The following is a 24,654-nucleotide window of genomic DNA, read 5'->3' on the forward strand; positions in this document are numbered from 1 at the left end:
CTGAGTGTAGACACACACCTCCGTGTCCGGTCTACTCCCGAGAGTATCCGAAATTGGGAAGGATGACACGCGCGTAACCTCGTTTTTTTTTTTTAAGCGTACAAAATAACCGAATAACGACAAACGAGATATTTTATTCCCGCCAGACTTACCCGTGACACGAAGTGTTGCTTACTTGGTATTTTTGCTGTAAGACCAAGTCAGACTGGTGCCACACGAACGAGACTTAGTGTTGATACCGATGTTTCAATTTGTCTACATGCATTATATTAAATTATGAATGTTATTCTGATATATTATTTATAAAGGAAAATTGGTTAAGATACGAACGATGACATTCTTATCACATCTTTAACTTCAAACGGCTAAATATCCCATGTTTTATACTGTTTTCGTTGGCACAGACTCCTCACATGGGAACTGTTGAACTATATAATCGAAAATCAGATGTCCAAAGGAGTGCACAAGCCAGTGCTTCAAAACGTACCTCTACATGTGCCCTTGTTATCACAGTAAAGGCCTTGTTCCGCATCACACTCGTCCTTCCGGCTACACATATCACCATGCTGGCGCGCGCACATTTTGCAACAGCCACATCCGTCCATGATTATTCGGATACCCTCGTTACAAACTGGGGGATTTGGTGGACAAGAACATTTCCGCGGACATACCTGGACCTGTTAAGATGGGGGAGAAAGACACATGTTGAAATTACATTATTACTGTTGGCCATTTCCGTATATACAAAAGTAAATTTCATCAAAATATTCGCTTCCATTGGATAAAATTATCTCTGAAGACACGTGACAATTGTGATATATAACTGCTTTAAATTTAGTAAAACAAAGAAGCATCCATATTGGATGCAATTGTGACGTCATGGATTTTTCAAAATAAAAACACTGTTATATATTATGATTAAATAATTATGGACTATGATCTGAATAAAGAGGCAGACATATGCCTGCGTTCAGAATAAACTCAGTCAAACTAGGTTACTAAGTTATATATCCTCTCCTCGGTGACTTTTTTTGGTAGAAATACAATGACATGTCCCTGATTTTACGTTCATTCTAAAATGCTTAATGTGTGGCTCTGTGAGCAACCGGATTTTCCGATTAAGAATAGCATTTAAATCTCCTTGATTAATTTCACATTTCAAGCACACGACAGAGCTTCGTGTTCAAAATGAATGATTATTATTAAACTCGATTTGGATGAGTTTTATAGTATTAATTACACTGTACTCATAACGTTCAGGTTTCTATCCCGCTGCCGTTTGCACGTGACAGGAAATGCGAAACTAACTAGCACGCCTATACCGTGGTATGCAGTCACGACAAAAGGGCATTAGCTGGGCCAAGATGTCTTCGAGGATTTCATTGTGAGTTTGTCGGAGATAAGAATCAAGACTTTAACGAGAGTCAGTTGCATGTAACACGGTTTTATTTCACTGATGTCTCCCACAAACTATCTGCATATTGAGGCGACGAAAGGGGCAATACGCAACAGGAACAATCTGTAGTTTGGTGCTGAAAATGGCCGTTCTACACATTGTACTCCGAGGTAAAGATAATGAAATGCATTTTACACTATTGAATAATTACAGTTTCATTAGATTAACAATACGATAACGTCATACTCTCTGTGAATCCAGCTGCTATTACATCATTGAAATGCAGAGTAGTTTTATATTTCTCCGTCTAACATATGAACACAGTGTCCTGAATAATGCATGCGTGCTCTCGACTGGGTAACTGATGCGTTAGGTTGCTTATATATGGTCTGAACATGGTCTCTCTATTTGCATACATGCTATGCATCTCCAACATAGGGTTCAGACGCGTACAGACTCATTCATCTGTTTTATGACCGTTGGCTGTCTTTTGCTGTGTAGTCAGATAACCTAAATTGTTTACAATGTGACGCGATGTTGTCGTTCTAACAGATGGGGTAGGGCAAATTGGTCTGGTAATTACGGTAAATCACTTTTATTTCGCGAAATACTTGAATTTGCAACAGAAAGGATGCCTTGTCAATATTAATAGTAATCAGATATGGAATTGATATTCAAGATATATTCTTTTCATGAATGAACGTGAAATTGAAAATCTCGTAGAAGTATTGCAGTAAACATATTGCTTCTAGCAGATGAACCCGACAATGAAACCTTGTGTGGATGGGGATTATTTTAGAAATATTTCGTGTGTTCTTACCATTATAATCCATAGTATATGACTCAATGTAGCAGGTATCCTGTCTCGAACCACACAGGATACTTTTCTTTTGAGCTAGGAAGTTAAATGAAGGCTTCGTCCGCTAGAGAGGAAGCTTATTTCTGAAGAGTAGATTCGATCTGCTACAGAGGACGCTTACAATCACAATTATACAATACAGCAACGATTGACCATGTATATTTATTCGTTGGTAAGGATATAAATAAATGCTTTGCATCGACTAAGATACTTACACGGTTTAACAGGGGATCGACACAAAAAGCTGCGGCGAACATTTATATTCAAATGATCAATTAATGACTCTAGGTAACATTGGGGTAGCACGATCGGACATATTGCTCTACTGCTATATTTTATCTTTGTAACTTCTCGTCAAAAAGTATGCTGACAATGTCCACTGTTAGTGGAAACAGTCCTAGGCCATTTTATAATGTCCTGACTCTGCATGTCATAAGTGAATGGCACCTCAGTCTGTAACACTAGAATGACCATGTAAGAGAGAAAACACACGTCAGGAATATAAATATATCCAAAACGTCACAATGAGAGCAACATATTTGAAGCATCAATAAACATGTTTGAATTTAAGGCATCCTTTGACAAAAGTATTGCTCTACATTGGAAACCTTTCGCCCAGTCAAATTTTCGCCTCACGCCGATGAAATACATTTTCGCCCAATAGTGATTTCGCCGTGCATTCACATTTGATTTCTATGTTTCATATATCGCTTACTACTGTTCGCTATATTAGTTATTTCGCGAAAACTTAACTGCGTTGAATATTTCCGTGTATACAGAAATTGTTCGGGACAAATTATATGTAGTGTAAGTTAACAAGTGTTGATGTGTACTAAAATGAAATAAAAGTAAACCCCAGTTGAAGTTTAAGCATATTAAGTGCATTAACTAGCATGTATTTAACATTCGTAGGATTTTATTTCATGTGAAGTAGTTTGTCTTGGGTAGGATCGATTACTAGTTTATATGACTATACAAAATTACTACACCGTGATAAAAGATGATAAAATTAAGATTCCCCAGTGGTGTGGATTTGTTTGTAACCCAACGGCAAGATAACACTTTGATGAATCGCGACGGTGACTAATTCATTATTTGAAGCCCACGCTTTGATAATGTTGTGTATCCTATCGACACCAGTCGAAAACTTGATGAAACAATCGGCGTTCAAACAGTTGCAAAGGAGTAATTTTTATGACAGGCCCTATAATCATACATGGACTGCAATCATGGAGGCACGTGTTTTAACAAGATTTGGCAGATACATTACATATTGAGAGTGTGAATGAGATGCTATTACGAACCATCAGTCGAAAGAATAATAGTCTGTTACCTCAAGAAACAGCGCCTTCAAATGGCAGCTCTCTAATGAAAACGCCATATCTAACTAACGGAATGTGTTTTAATCAAGTCCTTACAGGTTTTGTCGTGCTAAATTTGTTGAATGCTCCGAAGGAAATTAAACGTCACTTGGTTTATTGGAATGGAAGACTCAATTATTTCCCATGCAATGTAGAGCAGTATTTTACAATATCTGTCAAACAACCGACACAAAGCGACTGGCATGCCCCTGTCCTGTAGCTGTTATCACGTCGGCCACGAGACAGACCCACAGTAACCTCACAACAAATAACTCCAGCCTTATCACAAAGGAGCAGACGATAGCATACACAGTCCTACATTCGCTTGCTGTATCGTAAGAGTCAGCGATTAATGCTGTGCCTTGTGTGATCTGTAGACGCTGTGGAGACAAACAATATTCTGCTGCCCTCAATTGTAACATATGTTATTTTGTCCCTGTTATCTTCATTTTTTTAGACGGCTTCTCCCTACTTTTCCATTGCTTGCCTGTTATCATAATAGTATGACCGGGTGTTATGTCATGATTCCGTGACCGTCCAGTGCTGATATAAAAGATCATTATACAAACATTCCTCCACAGATCGACACCATCATAATTTGACCTTAGCTGTTGTGTTGACCAATAATAAGCTTACTCCGTTGTCATTTGATCTCAGCTGTTGTGTGGCCCCTTACCAGTTGACATTGTCGTCATATGACCTTACTGTAGCTTTCGTGTGACTATCTTTATTGGACACTGTGGTAATTTTACGTTAGGCCTGTAGCCGACGACGAACCATAATGGCGTCTAATTTAAACAACTAAATGTAATAAATACTTTTCCAAATTCTTTGTTTATGCTGGTCATACTTTGCTACGTGTTTATGCATTTTTAGCTTCATTTGCAGAATAACAAATAATTGTACGTTAGTTGCAAGAGGATTTGTTTTAAACGCCACAAAAATCCGGCAAGCATAGTAAAACTCTCGATTTGACTGTCGGGGTGTTAAAAGTAGGTGGTGCTATAAATCAAGAATGTCAATATATCTGTGGCCTTTGAAAACACAAACACTTTAAAGAGAAGGAGATCATTGATTATCCATCTCCAAAGAGAATGTTTAAACAGGAGGCCGGGAAATTGAGTGATGCCTCTGTTTCCATTAGCGTCTCAGCAGACCATTAACAATGGTTTCAAACAAAAACGCCAATAAATCATGACATTTGATTTTAAACACAAACACTTTGGAAATCACTTTCCTAGTCTCGGTATGTGATTTACAACCTCGATGGTGTGATAATGTATACAACTCTAGATCTGGCGTTGGCTATGAACTGTTTCACGGGTTCAGCTCTTTTTCTATTTCTATATTTACCTAAACCATATATGCTTTGTTTCGATTTGATACCACCTCAACGTAATTATGCTCAGACGACTAACAGAAGGTTCAAAATTCCTATCTTAAAGCAAACTCATACGAATATGATATAATTTTTAATTTTCATTCCATATTTCAGCCTATTATCTCATATATGAATGGAATAAGGTGACCTTGGAATTTTAACGATGATCAGAAATCCATTTTTTTTAAGAATTGTTGCATGTGTTTTTAGAAATGTAAAAGAATGTTCATTTCATCAGATATTGATTTGACTTTGATGTAGATGGTGGATGTTATCGATCCAGCTAACGACGCCTACCCTTCTGGACCCCTATTCTTATTCTCCTTGCACATTTTCAAGAGTCTCCGTGTTAACATTTCATTTGTTCATAATTTGTCCTAGATTTACGATTGTGAGTTCAAATTATGGTCTTGTATTCTCTATTCAGTATTCTCTCGTTGTTTCTAATTGATGAAGGTCGCCCTGATTTTATTTATAAGTTGTGATTTTGATTTACAGTATAACTCTCACAGATTTTACTGGTCGAAGGCAAATTATATTATTATAAGAGCTGCTCGTATTTTCCCGGAAAACATTAAGGTACGACGTTATAAATGTATACAAAGAAAACTTCACGTATAAGAACTTGGAAAACAAACATGTAGTTTATGAATACATGTGCCAACTAGGCTTTAAATACCCAAAATCTGAAAAAGTTGCAATTAAAGGCGACGTTGTTTGATGTTTTCATTTACAAAAATAATTTCACGTATACTGATAAGATGTATCTTACAGCTACAGCTAGGGACATAAATAGATGATATCCGCAGAATATTGGATAACCGAAGGGCCACCGTTTAGTTCCGTCTCTCTAAAACACCATATCCCGAACAAACGTGCACGGGACTTCACCCGGTCACAGTATTCTTGAACAACGGGTTAACCTTGAGTACAACGACAAAACCGCAGGAAGGAAGATGTAGCAAGAAGGACAAACGAATCAATATACATATTAGTCAATCAATTATAATGATTAATCTCTAAAGAACACACCGATTTAAAAAAACAAAACAAGCGACGCTGAATGCTGAATGGTACAACAGCGTTAGTTGCATGTTGCAGGAAGTGCCAACATGAAACCCAACAATTTCTGCGACTTCTTTAAATTCAAGGTCGCCAATAACATCGAGAATCGTCTGAGCTTCCGACAAGGAAAGAATGACTTTTCTATTTAATTACATATGCACGTTACTTTACACTAGATCGATACTCGAAATGAAAATTTCTCATTACCGACAAACAAACTTTTACAATTTAATTTAAAACCAATAATCTGCCCATAAAATCGTTGACCTTTTAAGTAATTGACAAAAAGGCAACATCTCGCAACTTGCCATGACAAATAAGTGCGTTTTCAATTGAGAAAAATGTGTCTTTTCATTATATTGATGGAGAGTTCGACATGATGCCTACAATGGCACGTATCCAAGATAAGGAAGTGAACAGTTTTGGAGTGATATGGTTTTATCAAAGCGACTGCGACAAGCTTGTGTAATATTTGGTCGAGCAGCCAAGAAATGATACATACCAATGAGTAAACGGCGTAGGATGTGGATATATTGAAGGTTCAGCGCATTGGTGAAGCGGGCAAAAATTGTTAATCATCGAGTTAATCAATTAATAAAAATGATAATTCGATGTTCTTATATATTGCTTTATCATATCCTAGTTCGTAGGTCGTCTCAAAGCGCTTAACAAACTATTATCCATGCCTTTAGGGCCTTCGCAGCCAGCCAATATCTTTCTTAACTTCCTGTAGTCTCGTTCAACCAGTCGCTTGAGCACTTGTAATTCAAGAGTCTGGTCAAACACAGTACTTTAAAATTACCATCACCAGAGGGCAGCGCTTTTACTTTCGTTTCCAGACGTTATGTCAACGCCATTAAACATTTCAATGAATAATGATTTTTTTTTACTATGCATGCTTTCCTGAAGTACCCGTGTATTCACTTTTATCGAGAACAATGTAAGAAAATGTGTAAAATCTCCAGAATAGTGCCATATATTTCCATTGAATAAATCATAACTACAATTGTAAGCACAAAGCCAACAAGGCTGACTGAAGTTGGAAAAAAGCATGCAAAGCAACTGAGATTTTACCTGTACACAATTCAAAACACCTTCAAGTTCTCACTCAGGTAATCTGCCTTGACTTGTATCAATAGCCTTGTTAGCTTCATGAATTATTGTAAAATATCCAATGAAAATACATAAATTCATTCTTTTTGAAGCATTTTCTTACATTTTTCTCGTTAATAGTGAAAACATGGATACTTTAGGAATGCATATACAGGTATTTTTTCAATGAATAAAGATATTCAATGTAATTTTTGGCCACTCAAATTCTGACTTCAAAAGTTAGAAAGGGTGTGTCAACCTTTCACCAATGAAATAAATTACCAGAATCTCGGTAAGCCTCGTTATGATGTCAAAAAACGAAAGCACTGGGTTTGACCAGACTTTCTATTCGGCGTAGCTTGCGCAGGCAACAAGAGTCTGGTTGAACAAGACTAAACTTCCTGAGGAGCATGCAGTCGGTGCTACCATTTCGGCGCTCACAGGTAGCATGCAACAATTCTAGCACTGCCCAACCACGTACTCATTTACAGCTGAGTAGACTAGAAGAAGCAGAGTAAAATATCCTGATCAAAGATACAACACAGTGCCGTGGTGTGACTCGAACCTGCAACCTTTCGGTCATTAGCCCGGCGTCCTACTACTAGACTACCGTGGCTCCTAAAATAATCATCCGAAATATAGTGTAACCTTTCAAAAGAAATAGTACAAACTATTGCTATTTCATGAAATATGTTATACACCAAGATTATACGTTATTTTTAATTATGGTTACACTGTTTGTGCCAATTTCTAGAAGAATATCTATAAAAATCAATAAAGAATACAATGCATATTGTTTGTGTCCTTTTTTTTTTATAGAATATGTATAAAACACTTGTTTCATCGATACACTTGTTTCATCGACAGGGAAAGAAGGTTTTTACTTAATCATATGTGACTGTCTAGTCTGTGCCGTTCAGTATATACAGGTAAAAATGAAAGCTTCCCTCAAGACAGAATAAAACGGTAATAATATGAAACAAATTTGTTGGAGTATCTTTGACTCTTTATATTAAATTCTTGGCTAGAATATGTAGATATTCATTGTGCTTACATACCGTAAATCATGACTTAAGTTTTATGTTATTTGATTTTGTCTGATTATAAATGATAATTGAAAGTTTAACCCAATTAAAGTTGCCACTCTCTAATCAATTTTTGTATTATTCACTTCATTCAAAATAATTATGTCAACTTTCATTAGGAAATCTTACTCGATAAGTATTTATTATACGATTGTAGAGCTCTTCCGACTTCATCGTTAACCAAGTTAGGAACATAAGTGGTCTGTCGTTCATATAAACCTACCCTAATTATGTAAATTGTGTTTTAATGATATGTAAATACATATTGATACATTGTTAATTGTGAAATATTTTTGTCGACTTCGCAGCTTATATCATGGCGAGTGCCACATCACATGGTTTTATTCGGTGTTTGATGTTGCGGACAGCAAAATATGTTTGCTATAGATGTACCACTTTAATAATAAAGATTGTCAAATCTCCAATTATTTGGATCAACTAAGCGTCATTAAGTGGTTTACCCAAATCCTACAGGATAACTCGTTGATAGTACTGGCTGTCAGACGTATAGAATCAGTATAATACAATTGTTTGAAGCCTGGATATGCAGACCGACCAACCTGGTGTCTTTGAAGAAAGATACATTTCCAAAATGATTCTTTTTCATATTTTCAGGTTATGAATAGGACATACGGTAATCTATCCATTGCTAAATCTATTTAACCCCAAATGTACTTTTGTGCTGGTTCTGTATTTAAACGGCTAGACAGATGTAAATTGTAAATGTAACAGTAAATGTCGGAGTAGACATGACAGTTACTGGGATGTGTGTCCTCCAATGGTGAACCCAGACCCATTAGTGATTTACACAGCTTAAACATCACTTCCAGCTGACAGAACAACCAAGCATCACATAGTGCTGTGACGTCATTTCCAGGCAAAGTGGCTAGACCAATCAACGACAATTTTTAAACGTTATGATAATCCATATTATCACACAGACAGGCATTACTCCAATCTCATAGAAGAACCAAGCATAACAAAGCTGTCACATCATTGCAGGGTAAAGTGGCCAGAGCAATCAACGACAATCTAAAAACATTATTATATTAGATATAACCACATGGATGAAACATAACTCCAAGCTCACATAGGAACAAAGAATAACTGAGCTGTGTCATCATTTCCAGCTTAATAACAATAATAATTTGAAAACGTCGTGTTATTCTATATAAACACACAGATCTAAATTATCACACAGATAATTATACTCCTATCGTGATAAATGAATGTACTTTAGACTAATCACAGGGGACACTATATCTTTCTTCTGGAAAGGACTGATGCCACCAGACGAAAACAATACCTGGTACCGTATTCAGTAGATCAAAAGTAGCTTCCAGACGCATTGATCTCATGAGGTATTCAATACACAATCTGCATAATCTAATTTGCTTATCTCGGTAACTGTTAACCCTTAGAATGTATATGTGTATCGCGTCCATTCAAATAACCAATCAATGGTTCAATGTCATGTCAAAATTCACAATTTCTGAGATATCTACTCTTTTAGATGCGTCGTTTTCAATTTAAGTTTTGCATATATGTATTTTAACATTGTACCTTTAAATTGGAATGTAATTATTTTTTTAAAGTGTATTTTTTATGGATAATCTTCGCAAAATGACAAACTGTCCAAGATAGAAATTGCTTTTAATATACCCAAACCAAAACCAGCTGTGCTATGCATTTCGTTGTGAAACAAATGTGTCCGCTTCTGGACGTTTGGTGATCATTACTCATTATTAACACTTGGAAGTCACGAGCTGGGATCTCGGGAAGATCGCAAACGCTACTTCACGTTAATCTGATTAGGATGATAGCTGAAAGGAAAAGCCACTCAATGTTCAATTTTAAGCGTGTTTATCTGGACGTTCCAACAGGGTCAAGGCTGAGTCAGTGTTTATTCCATTAGTTTCTATATAAGGTCAATGTTGAGTCTGAGTGCATTCCTAAAGTTCTTGTAAGGTCAAGGTTGAGTCTGATGTTACATGCAGTCATGTCCCTAAATCAAATGTAAGTCGATCTGTATTCAAACATTCGATATAATGTAAGATTTTGATTAGTTGAAATTATCAATACTAAATATTTCGTAATTTATTCCATGATTATTGTGTACATTTGATCAGTTTTATTATTGCACTTTATATTTGATAAAAGCAACTTCATGTAAATGACTGGCTATTCGCCCTTGATGACAGTCGTAGAACAAAAGGAATGTCAAATGTAAACAGAAGAGAAATCATGAATCATATATCCCGAACGCGATAAAGTAGACGACAGAAACGCTGGCTAGGGAGACCAAGGTTGATAAAGTGTAATAAAAGGAAAGAATAATCACAGCCCGATTGATTGCGTCAGTAACAGCACTGAGGCCCCGCAAAACATTTGCATTGCAATGACACTCGACTTTAAACTACAGTATGCCAATAAAACACTGCAGCATGTCATTGCCAAATAGTACAGGTCACTGATCGAGACAAATCCCTACGTTTGCCTATATTGGATGAGCAGTGTAGACAGAAATGGCATTTCAATTGATATCTACAGACGGATAAATGTCCAAGGTTAAACGTGCCACGGGTGTTGAATGTGTCTAGTCTACCGGAATTTCTCACAAACTGTGCAGGTTTAGACGCTATAGAATAATACAATCTATTTCTGCTATGCGACGAAGATAATAAATGTGAGTGTGTGTGTGTGTGTGTGTGTGGGTGGGTGGGGGTGGGGGGTTGATTTCAACGTCCTTTTGGTGAGGTGTAGACCTAAACGTTATCACAACAACACGAAGAAGCATAAAACTGAAATTCAGAAAAAGTTTTTCCCCAAAAGACGAATATTTTCAAACTAGCAACGCACTGAAGGATCATTTATGATGCAACCGAAACTAGGGATCATTTACTATAGTATACATATAAAAATCACTTGCTTTGGTTAGTTATCATATATGTACGGACAAATCAACAGCCAGAAGGCAACTCAAGCAATGATATTTTCCAGACGAAACATGTGTTCATCTTAGAAAAAGAAGTATCTAATAACTTTTGTATACCACACATCTTTTAATTATACATAGACTAGGTCTTGAACTACCAGTGACAAAAATATCAATCCAAAATATGTTGTGGAACATATTAAAAGAAGGACTCAAATGACTGTATGGTCTATACATCAAAATGCATGACTATATGAATAGTCTAATCATTATGATTGAAACCTGACAGACAAGAAGAATTTGTTACAGTTTGGATGGAATAAGTATTTAATCAACAGCGAAGATGTTTGGAAAAGATTCGATGTTTGATTCCTGTTTAAGATGGCCACCAAAACATTCATTTTACTGCCCAATCAGTTGTCAGATTCATAGATAACTATCAATGGAATTCTGAGATTGTGTGTTTGTTTGCTTCGTTGTTTTAATATATATATATATTAAAGTGAGACGCCGTACTAACAGCTGATAACATTTACAGATAATATTTTTGCAAGATGTATAGAGTATGAAATGTGTTCGAATGGCAGACTTGGAAAAAAGAAGAAAGAACAAAAGGATGCAAGGCTTTGATTTTGTTTTCAAACTGGTGATTCTAGATTCACAAGAAAACTTATTTCAAGCTGTGTCGGAACTTTTTAGCCCTTAGGTGCAAATGTTTTGGATTTTGAAGATTGCTATGATAGCGAAGATAATAAAGTATACTTGATGTAGAGCACACGTTCCCATAGTTCTTGGCATTGGCAGTAGTAATCTTTTGTTGGATTATTATCATTTGGTGTCGTGTACTGAATCCAAACATTATACTTTTTCTGGCTTTTGTGTCTGGAACAACGGATGAGGTTTTGAGAGTGCTGATACACCCATACTTCATCATCTTTTCGAATTCTGACTTTGCTCTCTTGGAACGAGTTAGTTTTGTTCACACTCTGAGCCAAACAGTTTGCTTTTGTAAGTAAAAACTTCCATTTGATGTGCAGGTTCTCTGTCTTATCTGTCAGTTTATGGTGATCTTTGATAAATTGGTCCCCGTATCCAATTCAGGCATGCAGTCACAATCTGTAACACTCCCCCAATTATATCAATGAAGCAATTGGATATTAATTGATTCTTAAAGTATCTAATGTTTAAGACGGCCATGATACAATCCATCGGGATTAAGTAACTGTTCTGTCAATGTTAGCCTGTAGATCAGAGTGTTGGCTCTGACCAGTCTTAAAATATGAGGGCATACTGGTATTAATACTAGATGCCTCTAACATTGGCAGGACATCTCTAAAGCCACGATCAACGACTAAATTGTCGTCTTGCTCCAACCATGTGAGCTTGGTCCTGATGTTTTTTTGTAATGCTTGTATCATTTTGCCATCCAGAGAATGGTCCTACTGTGTCCAAAATGTAGTCATCAGGTAGAACTAGCCTCATTAATTTAAGATAAGTACGTACGCTCCTTCTGGCCACCGTAAGACATTCTCTGCAGCTTATGGTCAGCACTATTTTGAATATAAATATATGTACCATCTATTAAGGCAGTCACTTTGTTTCCAACGAAAGTTTCTGAGAATAAAGTATTGTGTGAAAGTGTGTGTTTCCTACTCACATGGTAAGGACCAAGGAACACTGGAACTATAGATTTATTCAATGCTTGTAATACAGAATGAACAGTTTTTGAAATACTAGGCGGGGGAATGCCAAGAGAGCAAACCCCTTAATTACTACATACTGTATATTAGTTTTCAACATAACCCAAAACAGTAAAAGAGCATTTTGTGCAGTTTTGGTATGGATTGAAGAAGACAGAAAAGTGACAAAGTATGAATGGATTTTACAGAGACGGTTCTTTGATCAACCTGTCCAAGCTGTGCAGCTAGGGTCATCCAAGAGACAAAAATAGAGAGTGGTGACCGATTGATTCTTTGACAAGATGTACGACACTTCTAAAAGGTCGTCGATTATTTCAGATGACCTACTTCATAATTGAGAATTCAAGGACTCTCTTCCTTATAGTACAATATGTGTACAAGAGTTAAGGTAATTGCCAATAAGAAGAAATGAGAACACACGTGATGACGCTGAACACAAAATTTGTGGTTGAATCTTAACTGGGCGGACATTTTTTTTACATTTATTCTTCATTATGAGATGAATATTAACAAATGAGTATGAAATATACCCTTAAAGCAATGTAAAAGCAAAAGACTATTGATAAAATGTATAAGAACAAATTATAAAAGTGACAAGGATATTACATTTGATCTTAAAATTGATTGGAAATTAAAACTTAATCAATCACGCCAAGTGATGAAGCAAATTTGCATTTGGAATTACCTGACATGCAACGAATTTCTTTACAAATTACCTGTAATCAAGTGCATAGCTTTTTGGTGGACGCCAGGGAGGTGTTTTATGTCCTTACCTTTTTGGGTACACAGGGTACTTTGTTGTGCGAAATGATAACTTTCCACCACTTTTTTTGTACTGAATTTTTGCATACATATTTGAAATAACACTAATTCTTGATACTATGAAAATGTTTGGTATACAAGAATAATAAGAATGAAAAATCCTATATTTTACATAAAACTTTCACAGTATGCTCGAATAAACTCACATTCAGGATGATAAATATATTAGTAAAGCACTATATGAAAGAAAGTGTTATTTTCTAAGTTTTACTTTGCAAAGAATAAGATATTTTTTTCGAAAAATACTTTAAGGCTGATATTTCATTTTTCAACCCCCATACTGTAATTAGGTTAATTAATCATCTAAATAATAAGTAGAGTTCAAACAGCAGCATAAATCTCGTAGCACTTCTGAAACAAATGTTATGAGGGGGCAGGCTCCTATGTTATTTTAACATAGATGGAAATGGTATCTTTGTAACTCGAGGGTAAATGTGTGGAAGTTGAGCACAAAGATGTGCAGGATGCTAAACATTAAAAACCTTATCCAGTGGATTGAAATCCCATTCATTGTCTGCATCATAAATGAGCGGAAAAGGTAAACTTATTTGACTGTTTTATAATAACAGATGCATGAAATTTGTAGCAAAATTTATGCCGTTATCCCGGCGACGCTGCATACAGTGATGACGCGATGGTGACGTTTTCAGAATAATAGCGCGGGTGAGCTGTCTCCGTACGCAAATAAAGACAAATTGATATTTCTCTAGCAAAATCGTGAATACATCTGGGAAGTGTGGAAGAAATAATAGAAATGGATAAAACGGACAATGCCTTGTAGGAAGTATGAGTACCTGTAATCACGAAAGTATATGTTCAATGTTTGATCCCAGTACTAGCAAATAGACCATTACTTTATTGGAATACATATGTACTTTAAAAGAACGCTTAAAATCGATGTAAGATTGTACTAAAAGCTTATAACCATTAGCAATGCCTCAGCTACCCGCCGTCAACGCCACGTGTGTTGGATACACTGGTTTATGATGAGAAGGCTTGATGATAAGATTAATGTGGTCTCGGCATATAATCAGACGTTGCGTATCACTACATCTCCATACTAAAAAATAACTCGTCTGTCATTGTTTCTAGATGACAATGCAACTCCCAGCGAACCTTTCCTTACTTTTGTTATTTGTGTTGGATTTGTTTTCACTATAATTGAATTAAAACAGCTTAAATTTCCCAAGACTACTCATACAAGAAAGAAATGGAAATATAATTAGATTTTAAATGAGATTTTTGCCTATAAGAGTCATTCAAAGAATCAGTAATTCCGCACATAATGTGACTCCACCATGTATGTTTGACATTATCAGCGAGGAGAGAGGATTTCATTGCCGGGAGTTAATGTTCTTTCTCTGTCCCTAGGTAACGACATATAACCGTACTACATGTACCAAGACAACCTTAATTGACGTGTGTGACATCACAAGATGACTGTGACATGTAGCGTCACTGTGCCAAAAACGGGACAGTACCCAAACGAGACACGTCTGGGAAAACAGCCCAAGAAACTGTTATACATTGCAAGGAAGTACTTTCATGTACATGTATCAGTTTTCATTTAAAAATACTTTATAACACGAAAGACTGGTATGTTACTACATAGGAACGGATTGACGATTTCATCGACATTACAGTCGCTGCGTTTGTCATAGAGTTTGGTACAGTTATAGGGTAACCCTTAATGATCACTGTGTCGATAAATGTCGGGTTAACACGTCTATGGATTTTTTAGATGTCTGTACGATATTAACGTCGTTTTTTTATTCACGGTAACAATATTCGCAGGGTATTTAATTTCGTGGAATGTATCTTGATCGCGAATACAGCGAAATTACATGTATATCCCTTGCGAATAATACCAACCATACCGTATGTGCTTCCTGTGTCTACTGAATTTAGTTCTGGCACGGCTTACAAAGTAATGTACTTGTCTCAGTAGAAATTTGCTGCTAAAATCCAAACTTATACTGGTTTGTAACTTAACGAAGTGTATATTATAGGCAAGTTTTCTTTGCTGTTGTAATCTACATGTGTTTTGGACAACTAAAGTCATAATTTTTTCTCGCTTTTTTTCCCTTTATGTACTACTGATGAATCCTTATTTGACAAAATTGCTATTCTGTCTTTGCGTATTGCGGAGTTATCTTCTCTTGAGAGCAAGTATTGATTGTTACGTCATTGGTTCGTGTGAGAAAATTACGTCGTTTTCTCAAAAATTGATGACGTTACTCTCACAAACAAATGACGTAACAATCAATACCTGCTCCCAAGAGAAGATAACTCTTCAATACGCAAAGACGGAATATGGTGCAATGGACTATTATTTTTTATTTGGCTTTCTTCCTATCAAACACATTCTTCTAATAATTTCTTCATTCCTTCGTATTTTTAGTCAATACCAAAAGGAGAAAATATTATACAATATTACAACAAAATACATAAATAAATAGATAAATAAATAAATATGTAAATGCTTTCATGAATTACCCAACGAAATGTTCTAACATATACGGCATTCGAATCTTAAAGAAAGACATCACGAATAGAATCAGTGATGTAGAATTGTTTTAATTCACACATCACAGAGTAGTAGTCGTGTGTTGCGTTTTATTTAATACTGATCGCTCTGATCGTATATATAGAAGTGAATACAATTTATCTATCCGGAATACCAACACTTCTAGATTACTAGATTAAACAAAATTTTCCCATCACGAAAATATCCTTTCCTTAATTAAAACTTCTGTGTTTATTTCTAAATTAAGATGTTGTCTATATATTGTGAATAGTGAATTCAATACAAACAGGAAAACGGCCCGTATTTTCATTCCGTCTTTTTCCCGCTTCAATGTATTTTCTGTGATATACACCAACAACGACAGAAGAAGGGTACTGAATTGATTTAAAGGAATTTGTACTCCTATCTCAATATAACCTGCACTGGTACAAATTGTAGAAGAAAGATGTATTGAAATAAGGCAGAAGACGCAATTTTAATGAGGCATCTGGAGTATAACATATTGCCGCGAGGCGTACGACTATATAGCCAAATATGGTAATTAAATGCTTTTTTACACGACACTGAACGGAAAGGTACAACAAGAAACACTCGAACGACATTGGGTTGGTGCCGAAGACAGCACCACGATACAAGTATAGGTGCGCAGATCTGATATCGATCGACCTTGTACGACAACGGTCTGGGTAGCGGGTACTCTACTGGTGGCGTTATTTATTGTTTATAATCTTGGTTCAAATGTTTCTATTCGAATTTCATGCTCAATCAATCTTGTGTGGTATGTAGAATAGCTAAACAGCTTTGAATGCTATTGAGAAATAAAATATTTATTCAATCCGTTATTTGCAGGGTTTGTTAAATGGATTCCATAATTTAATACCGCACAGAATCCATTACAATTCCAGCGCTTGACGAAGCCTGGGAAATAAATAAATCCACTGGTGTGGATGATTGCATCATTGCATACCGGACTAATTCGATGGATTGTATCTGGTTATAAGGACAAAGCGTTCCTTCTTTAATGTTTTTAATGTACTATGATTGGAAACTGATGCATTCGAGTATGTTTTTGAGAAAAAGAATAACTGATTTGATATTTTAGAATCATAAATTGTTTAAACAAAGTCCAATATTTATCAATTTGTTGAATTTCTTACCTCCAAACTGACAAAATGAAAAAAATGAATCATTAACTAAGCGCGGAATTAGATCTGATATTGTACTTAAATTATAATGCTTGTTTGTGCTTATATGTATTAGCTTCAGATGTTTCGTCAGCATGTCTTTTTAAGATAGTTAGTACGACCATGTGTAGTCAAAAGGCTAAATAAGAATAAAACCATGTGTTAAGTAAAAGGTAAGCTTAACAATAACAATCATTTACAGCATCTGATATAGCGCCCTATCTAGCTAACATAAGCCACTCTAAAGCGCTTTACAGTACATACATGTAGATATACAATTAATACAATTCGCATATACATTAATCAATACAATTTATGAGGAATTCGCAGTAGCTGCCATGGCTAATATCTCCCTATGTGTGTATGCCTGCGTGTGTGCTGGGGATGTAAGGTGTTCTGTTTGTTGTGGGACCGTGTTTCCGAGTGCCACCTCACTTGAACGCTTCAGCACAGATACTGCAACATCCATCCCAGACCAATTTATACTTCACCTGGGTTGTTGGAGTTGTGTGGGCAGGAGAAAAACACGTTCTCTGAATATCCATGCGTAAGACGACTTTTGGGATCAAACCTCGGCCGCTTGTGTGGAAGGCCGGAATGTTAACCACTCGACCAATCCACTAACTTAATCTGACCCATCGATGACACCCGCATCTTGGTAAAATCTAATAATATCACGTCATAATAGAAAATAACGGGGTAGTGAAAACGAAATAACATGGAACAGTAACGAGCATAATATAGAGAATTCACTTTCATATCACACAAAGAAATGACATATTTCCCAATTAAAATTGTATTAACAATTAAAAATTAATTGTTTGAGTAAAAACAATATGGAACATTTTCGAGCATGATAAAACAAATTTACCTTCATATCATACAAAGAACTGGCATTTTAATTTAACTCAAAGTTACAAATTAATAGTTTGAATAATTTTCTACTGTTTACGTGTTTACTATAAACGTGTATTGTAGTAATAAATTGCGCTTTGCCCGTGTTTCTTGAAGGTCAAACCCCTTAAATACCTAAGCAACAGAACAAGTAAAATGGATCTGTCTGATAAACGCCAAGTGACCGAAGATTTATACATTGTGAACTGCAATATACCGTCTTGTTAACGTAATGACTGGTCTTGGTCGTAGTGTGTAATCCATCACGCTAGCTGATGGTTTTCTAGACATTCATGTGCGTGCCCATACCTCCACAATGACTGTCATCTGACAGGGAGACTGGTCATCCCGCCTCATTGAACCACATCTCCGTCTCAATTGTATGTTCCCATTGAGCATTTATCGACAGAGATACGACTAATCCGAATCCACATATCGCGAAGTAGATCTCCACACGTGTTTATATTACTGCTTTGGGGTCAAGTTTACGAAATGATCATAACGAATGTTCTTTAATCAATCGAGGTTTACCATTGCTTGTTAGTCTTCGCGTTGGTCAGTTCTATATATCAGTTTTTTTTCTATGAGGCATAGTCTTTTCTTATTGCAACGTTTTGTTATCAAAATAAACAAAATACTATGAGAAATTCTTTTTTACACAACCAATACGATTTTCTATGTGACGTTTCGAAAGTACGATATGTACACTGTCACCTTCATCAGACAAATGACCAATGCACAAAAAGGTGTAAAATGTGTACGAGTTGTCCATATGTACAATAGTTGTTATATACATGTATGTACCGAAATGACTCAATTCATCTACGCTTTGTTTACATTTTACACCTTTGTGTGCATACGCTTCATTGGTCATTTGTCTGATAAAGGTGACAGTGTACATATCGTTCTAGTCATCGAAACGCCACATAGAAAATTGTATTGGCCGTGTAAAAAAGAACTTCTCATAATCCTTACTTACCAACCTCAGGAAAATGTTTAGAAATAAACAAAATACTATTTCTTTTTTTTGAAAAATCAACAATCAATCATCTAACCTTAAACGACTATGACAATGGCGCAACAATTTGACATGATCAACTTAACGTTTTCCAAATAAACACCATAATTCTTTAGCGCCATGGTTTTACAAAACGTTTCGATTAGGAGTTTATACTATCATCTTCCAGACATTTTATGTAACAGAAGAAACTGATAAGAACATACATGTGCAAAATTTGATTTTGAAATTCTTGATTTACATTGCGCAATAAGTAGTACGTGTGAAGCTCTATACATCAAATAGTTATCATCAATAAGCAAAGAACATATATATTGCACGCATATGCGGTAGTGTTCATTAGGAAATATCCTAATCACCAAATTATACATTTGGGAGATTCCAGTTGTTCTAAAGCATTTCGATCACATAGACTACAGATACCCCCTATCTTGCACACTCGATTTCAAATAAGGATAGCGTGCGTTAAATGACTTTCGAGTCACAACATCAACCTGGTTTGCTCCACAAAACACACGTGTCAAGGGCATCCGCTCACTAAAAGTCGGCGGCCAACCCTCTTATTTCGCATGATCCGTGGATTCTACACCGCGACAAGATTCAGTCAACAATTCTACAATAAATGACGGGGAAGCAAATAGAATTCCTATGGCAGTCCCTTGTTACGATTTGTTTTACAGTAGACAATAATTTGCCCGTCTGCGTTCGTAAACCCTGTGGGAGTTAAGTTCGTGCACACACGACTTTTGATTTGTCTGTCCATTAGTCTACGGTTAGAGAGTTCCCAGCGTCCTACACTGAACTTGAGTGAGCAATTATTTAGGGTCGAACCACACGAAATTATCTACTTTGACTGCATAGCACGGCGCACCCCGTGTTTTTGCTTATACTGTGATACAGAGAACGACAACAGATGAAATCAGACGCCGTAGTGCATACTATTCTATGTTTACAACCCGTCAAATTGCACACCAACCACTTATACAACGATAAAAACCTTTTACTATAGGGGTCATCTTGATATATGATACTTGCATATTAACATTTAGCGTAATCGTAATCGGAACATATATGAATTGCTTAACAAGGACAACAAAACACACACAACGATGACATGAAAATAATGGACACAATGTTCTAGGGGTGTACGATAGAAAACCTTACCCGATGAATTTTGGGTGAAATCCTCCGAGGCTTTCTGAGTGTTTTGTCTGGTATGAAAACTCACCAGGAAGGTTCTCTCGTATCAGCATACACATCCTACACACCCTGATGTTAAATGGTGCTTTTCCTCACTCTACTTGTCTCAAAACTAGATCAGAGACTATATAAATTGCGATTAACTTGCTACCATTTGGAAATAAATAAAAATAAAAAAACTTTTACGTGAGTAATAAGGACAAACAAAAAAATATCGGTCAGTGTATTCAAGATTCAGAATCTGTAATAGGACGATATCAGGATATCTCAGTCTCGGGCTAAGATTCTGTAACTTCTTTTATTACGATAAAAAAAAACACACTATTCAATTTCTCTGTGACCCGTTTCGGTCCTTGAATACATATGACCTCTTCACAACTCAAGCTACGTTTGAATGCTTCTGCGAAAATAATGCAGTCCGTCCTTATAAATAGGACACGTAATTAACTGTGTAGATTATCTTTTATCTACATCATCAGAGTGTGATTTTTTTTCGCGAAGTGTCGCGGAAAGGGGTCATATAGGACAAAATAGAAAAATATATCATGAGGTATCACGTGGGAGGTGCGAGACAATATCGTACATTAACAGGATTGAAAGAATATCACATTTTGTTTTGTTTTATCAGAATTGATTGTTTAACTCTTATTCAATGCTTAATTTTATTTGCCTATATCATGGGCTGCTTAATGGTAATAATTTGTTGTCTTCGTGTTTCTGTCTAACACAGCTTTGCATTTTTTTCTGTACGCCCTTCTAGTTCTTGAAACAAACATCACGACATCGATCTCAACTAATTGAAGTGGTATATAGATTACCATCATACTGCTAATTTGAGTAGATTGACGGCCATGATGGAAAGCTTCGATTACAAAGGGTTCATAACAGTGCAACGGTTCACGGAAGGGCAAACACGCTGTATACGCCTATAACTCAATCCCACAGACTTGTCACTGGCTCTGTTAACTAATGGTGTGCGATTTGTCTGGAATCTAAACTGTTTATCTCCTTATCTATCTGTCGGGACGATATATGTAGCGCAATTGCAAACAGACAGTGACACACGCGAGGTAGTTGCATCTAAGATTGGAGGTCGCTCGTCCGGCCGGATGTCATACCATGTAACGCCATCACTGTTCAGAGTTAGGTTGCGTAAGTGGCACGTGATATAATGACATTTCTGTTCAAAGGTCAGTCATTCGAGTGCCTCATGACAAAATGACGTCACTGTACAGCGGACGGTTTCGTGCTCAATGGCAATGTCAAACAATATGATAGCATCACAGCTCATCAATGATCGGTATTTCAAGTGGCGTGATGTTATGATATCGCAGACCAAATGGCGATCGTTCAAGTATCAAGTGTATAAAAAAAATCTCAGTAAAAGAACGAAACATTATTTAGGCAGATTTTCATAAATTGATTAAATTATGTTGTGTATCCACTGCATGCAGTAACTGACAATGGTTCTTAACTAATTAAGCTCAATACAAAGGGAAATCCATACCGGAAGTTACTAACATCTTGAAAGAAACAAATCACGTCAAATCCTTTATTACACCCAAATTGGCATTCATTCATAACGTACACAATAAAAAAGTACCTGCCATGTAGAAATGTAATTTTAACGTGTGTATAACTGACGATAACATTAAATGACTTATTCACATGATGTTGACAAGTTCATGGTGAAGGGATATAATGTTTCTTGCAACCTGCCAATTTTACATCTTAAAATCCGCGCACAGGCGTTAAACTGTACACTGGAGACCAAGCATAAATGAAACAATTGTAGGAAACACGGGCATGGTTGACAATATCAATAATAACAGTTGAGTCAGCTAAATCGATATCGTCTTTGCAAAATGTAGTTTTAAAAAAAAGCGAATTATGACAGAGAATAAAATGGAACACTCAGCAACACTGACATTCATATATAAGTTAGATAGATGTTCACGCTATGTCGCTATCGTTTGCCAAGCCGGTGTTCATAGGGTGCTGTCACCACAGTACACAACGGACAGGATTGGCAATTACACGTGCGTCGCGGAACCAAGGGAGCTAATCTACGTTTTAATGTTTTTTCTTTTCCTAAGTATCCGCTTAATTTTATTGGTTGACAACATTTCCATCTATGAATACCAGTGTCTATCTTAGCTCGTAGCGGAGAGTTGTTGTTGGTTTCGTTCCGTTTGTTTTTGTGTTTGTTTGAGTTCTGACTTTTGAGGTATTTACATTATTTAGTTATGACATATTCAATTTGCTTCCATCCCTGAAATCATTATGTATTAGGAACTTTAAATATAATGCTATTGTACAATGTACAACTGTGGATGGCAGGATCATTTTCCTGTCACATTGCTGGTTTTATGAATAAACTGTTAGCTGGATTTGTTTGTCTCCGCAGTTTAATTTTTCGACTTTTCGTCCTCGGTAATAAAGGCGAATTTAGCATGGCAGTATATATGAGTACACAGTATACATGTACCGAGTATAGTATTCGCTTGTTGTGAAGGGCGAAATTAACACGGGCTGATAGGGGTCTTATTGACTAAGCGCGAACGTTTGTACTGGGCGAACGTTTCCAGGTATACGGTAAACATAATTTGATGTTTTAGAATACAATTTTTAATTCGGTCCGAAACAGTGTAACCTAGAATACTTTAAATCATTGTAGACCATTTCACACAAATAATGTACATGTACGTTCGTAAGTCAATTTAAACGTGAACCAGCGTTTCAGAACTAGAACACCTCATTACACGAATGGGCAAAACATTAATAACGTCTCAGCACATTCGCCAATCTCCAAAGAATAAAACAAAAAAAACATTGCGCCTGATATATCTTATTTGCTTTTCTGATTTTTGCCCAGACAGTCAATCTGCGGAAACTCTTCATACTCCCGAGAGATTGTCGGAAATAATCGGCATGAAAATGCCTGGTGCATGGCGACAATAGATTTAACTGAAGTACTTTAAACTAAACTTGAGGCAGATCTGGTGTTTGCATGGTAACACCTTGGAGTGAATGGAATACTGGTACGTAGAAAGTAAGCTATTGTTTCGCGATGAATACATGCATGAACCTCCGACTGATTTATCGGTTTCATAAATATATAATTTGATGGTATGATCAGATTGCTTTACTGTTATGTATGACTTAGAATTAATTTCAATTCGTCAATCAATATAGAAAAAATTAAGACAATTTTAGGAACTAGCAATTTGTCTATGAAACACACCTCTATGTCCGTATTTCACAGCTCAATGTGAAATATAACAGCCGAATGTTTGTTTCTTATAGGCCAAGTATGTATATCATCACCGAATATCTCAATATTACAGCTAATTGTATATAAATAGCTGCCACACGGCAGTATAGCAAAGTCCAATGTGTAAAAAGTACATAACCTCGAAGTGTTTGTATAACAAAGGCGAATGTAAGTTTATAATAGTCTTGTTGTGTCTGTATATTACATGAACAGCCCAATGTCTGTATAGCACAACCCAATATCAGTATATCATAGACAAATCTCTGTATAAAGTAGCCTAATGTCTGTATATCAAAATCCAATGTGAATAAATCACAACCCAATGTCAGTATATTACAGCCGAATGTCTGTATATAGAAGCCTAACGTCTGTATATCACAACCGAATGTCAGTAAATCACAAACCAATGTCACAACATTTTGTATATTAAAGTCAAATCCCTGTATATAGAAGCCAAATGCCTGTATAAAGCAACTAAACGCCTGTATATCACAACAAAATGTTTGTATATAACAGCTTAGTGAGTATCTGTCTATTACAGTTCAACCCAATGTCGGTATATTACAGCCACAAGTCACATCATAGAATAGCCGATTACGTGTCAGTATAACATAGCCAAAAGTGCGCTGCTACAATAAAGAACGATTTTTGTTTATACCACAGGCCAATGTCTTTATAAACATTACCTAACATCTGTATAACGTAGCCTGATATCTGTCTATATTACCGTAAACACACCTATACGTCTGCTTGTTTAACAGCACAATCCAGCCTCTTTGTAATACAACTCAACACAAATCAATGTCAGCCTGTACACCATTACAGCAAATGTGATACAGCTTTATAGAATGATATAAGCAG

The 24,654-nt window shown here is 36.2% G+C and overlaps 1 protein-coding gene across 1 annotated transcript in view; it reads right to left on the minus strand.

The window, feature by feature from the left end:
* The window catches only part of LOC110456164 (WNT1-inducible-signaling pathway protein 2-like), a 78,779-nt gene that overhangs the window by 9,224 nt on the left and 44,901 nt on the right, over positions 1-24,654 (minus strand). The window contains exon 2 of the mRNA XM_021506734.1: positions 488-677. Within this exon, the coding sequence (XP_021362409.1) occupies positions 488-677 (190 nt within the window). The remainder of the gene's footprint in view (positions 1-487; positions 678-24,654) is intronic.

The sequence above is a fragment of the Mizuhopecten yessoensis genome, unplaced genomic scaffold (assembly GCF_002113885.1).
Source record: "Mizuhopecten yessoensis strain PY_sf001 unplaced genomic scaffold, ASM211388v2 scaffold8537, whole genome shotgun sequence".
Taxonomy (NCBI): domain Eukaryota; kingdom Metazoa; phylum Mollusca; class Bivalvia; order Pectinida; family Pectinidae; genus Mizuhopecten; species Mizuhopecten yessoensis.